This window comes from Charadrius vociferus, unplaced genomic scaffold (genome assembly GCF_000708025.1).
Source record: "Charadrius vociferus isolate BGI_N301 unplaced genomic scaffold, ASM70802v2 scaffold54, whole genome shotgun sequence".
Classification (NCBI taxonomy): domain Eukaryota; kingdom Metazoa; phylum Chordata; class Aves; order Charadriiformes; family Charadriidae; genus Charadrius; species Charadrius vociferus.
The window spans coordinates 4,332,978-4,335,695 of NW_009648350.1; the positions used below are offsets into that span (position 1 = coordinate 4,332,978).

The 2,718-nt window shown below is 61.7% G+C and overlaps 1 protein-coding gene across 1 annotated transcript in view; it reads left to right on the forward strand.

Moving 5' to 3' along the window:
• The first annotated feature begins 5 nt into the window (after positions 1–5).
• DPH1 (diphthamide biosynthesis 1) overlaps positions 6–2,718 on the forward strand; it is a 23,947-nt gene continuing 21,234 nt past the window's right edge. The window contains exons 1-3 of the mRNA XM_009885226.1: positions 6–24; positions 1,097–1,185; positions 1,551–1,692. Of these exons, the coding sequence (XP_009883528.1) occupies positions 6–24; positions 1,097–1,185; positions 1,551–1,692 (250 nt within the window). The remainder of the gene's footprint in view (positions 25–1,096; positions 1,186–1,550; positions 1,693–2,718) is intronic.

The following is a 2,718-nucleotide window of genomic DNA, read 5'->3' on the forward strand; positions in this document are numbered from 1 at the left end:
TGGCGATGCCGTTCCGCAGGGATGGTACGGGGTGGATCGGCGCTTCCTCAATTTGGGAGATGGGACACGGCGCTGACATCCGGAGTGGGGACAGCACCAGCTGCACTGCCGGCGGAGGGACCTGGGGCCGAGCTGGCTCGTCCCACCTTGTGCTTGGGCAGCATCACCCAAAACAGCGGGGAAGGAGCACCCTCGCTGGAGAGAACAAGGATGCTCCGGCATCCCAGTGCCGGCACACAGATCCCCGGCTCCTCCCTGCTGTCCCCAACTTGCTCCTGACCCCATGGCTCTCCCCGCAGCCTCCCGGCCTCCCACTTGTTGCTTTTGCTCTTAAATCAGACGCCAGCCTCTATCGGCGGGGGGGGGGGTGGGGGGGTGGGTCGAACCACACGCCCCGCAGGGAACCCAAAAAACAGCCACCATTGCTCGGGTGACAGCACCTCGCCTGCCCGCCGCTGCCCGCCGCTCCACCAAAGCACTTTTAATGACATAATCTGCTCTTAATAACCAGAGTTTATACCCAACGCAGCTAAGCCCTGGGATTGCACTTTCCAAACAAAGCCCGAGTTTTTGGCTGTTCGGGGGTGGCCCGAGCAGCTCCTTGCCTCACCCTGGGGTGCCCCGATGTGGGGCAGAGTGGGACAGATGGCTGTCCCCAGTGCCGAGGGGCTGAAGTGGCCATGTCCCGGGTCACTCCTCTGCAAGGGGGGGTTTGCCTCCGCGCTGCTCCAGGGCTGGCGGGGGACACCGCCAGGAGCTGGGGACATCCCAATGAGGGGTGGCCCTGGCTGTACCTGGCCACCACCATATCCCTCCAGGCTCCTGCCCTTCCCTGCCTGGGTTTTTTTTGCCTCCAAACACCGTTTTGGCTCTTGCTGCCAAGACCCATCAGCACTCCAGCCGTGTTCGGCAGCCCGAGTCCCTGCCCGGCCCCGGGGGCGACCACGTCCCGCTCGTGGCCTCATCCTGCAAACCGCGGGGACCCACTGCCTGTGGCTCTGGCCCGCGCCACCGACTCCGGCACCACCAGGTGCCTCGGGGAAAGGTGGGTGTGAAATCACGCCGGAAAATGCTTATTTTTACGTTTTCCCAACAGGTTCACTGGTGTTTTTAGGGCAGTGCTTTGAGGCCACCTGGAGTGTCACCTGCAGCCTTGGGCACCCAGATGGGACCACGGGGCACAAGGTGGGAATAACACTGAGCCAAACGTGGCCATGACTTTGACCCTGCCCGGCTCCATCCACTGCGGGTCACCGAGCAGTGACAGCTCCTTCACATCCCGGCTCCAGGTCCAGGCAGGTCTCACCTGCCCAAGTGCCCCTTCTTGTCCCCTGGCATCGCCACAGGGACAGCCTGGGCCACATCCTGACCCCACTCGAGCCACCCACCCCCCCTTGCTTCACCAGGCACAGAGAGCTTGTGGCTTCCTCTCAGCTCTTTAGGAAATTAAACTTTTATAAGCAGAAAGGTTTCTGGGCTCTCGTCTCCCCGGTGCAGGAACCACAGCCCAGCCTGTGCCCGCACCCTGCCCGCCGGCTGCTCCCCTGCAGGGAGGGACAGGGACTGGAAACCCCGTCGATGGGCTGAGCGATGGCGGGGACGTGGCTGCCCGTGACCTTGGTGTCATCCTTGACCTGGAAATCTCCTTCTCCTGCATCGCCAGCGTTGCTCTCCTGCCTGCGGCCACCTCCGGCGGGATGCACAGCACAGGACTGACCCTGCCAACACCCTCACCCAGACTGGAGTCGCACCCCACGCTGCCACCCGCTGCCACGTCACCAATGACGTCCCAGTACCCAAAATCTACCCTGAATCCCACCAGGGCTGCCCGGTGCCTCCGCGGCTGGAGCTCACACGGCGCAGGAGGCCCAAAATGCCCCTGGGCATCGCTCCGGTCATGCCACCACCCGTCCTGCCTTTGCCCCATGAGGCACTGCACAAAGCCATCCCCCCACGAGCAGGCACGTGGAGCTGCTCCCCTTGGGGATGTCACCCACAGCCCTGGGTTCCCCCAAGCCCTGCCACGTCCTCGAGCCCTGAGCCCAACCCCGGTCCCCGGCAGCAGGATGGGGAAGGCGGTGGCACTGCCACCATCACTGCCTCCTGCCAGCACAGCCTCCCGCTGCCACATCCCTCGACCAAGCCAACTGCCCCCGAGGGGTTTGGCCCCAGCCCCGCACCCCGGCAGCAGCTCTCCCCATCTCCCCTCGCCCCCCGCATGGGGTGTCCCCTCCACACCACACTTGGGGCAAATACCGGGGACCGGGACCCCCTGCCCAGGGACACCTGGCCCCGGCGAGACGGGGAGGGGAGAGCCTCTCGGCGGGGTGGAGGCCTCCTCTAACTGCCTGTTGAATTATTCAGGAATGGCATTAACTTATAAATGAGTGTGTTTGACTGATTTTGTGGTTGATGTACAGATAAATTCTAATGAAAGACAGCTACAAGATTTTAAATTATTAATTAGACTGCCACTTAACAAAGCCTATTTGGCACTCTATTTCCTTGCTTAACAAGACAAAAACTTTAAGAATAGGTTTTGCATTAGCCCACAGGCTCTTCAATTTGCATTTTGTTTTTCCAGCTCCAGAAATGAAAGCTGTACATCTTGACCTTAACAGGCTACCCCTGGTGGAATGCAACCCTGCCGGTGGCCCCGCTGCCTGCTTCCACGTTGGGCTCCCGGTTTCCCAGCCCGGATGATGCTTTTCCTCCAGC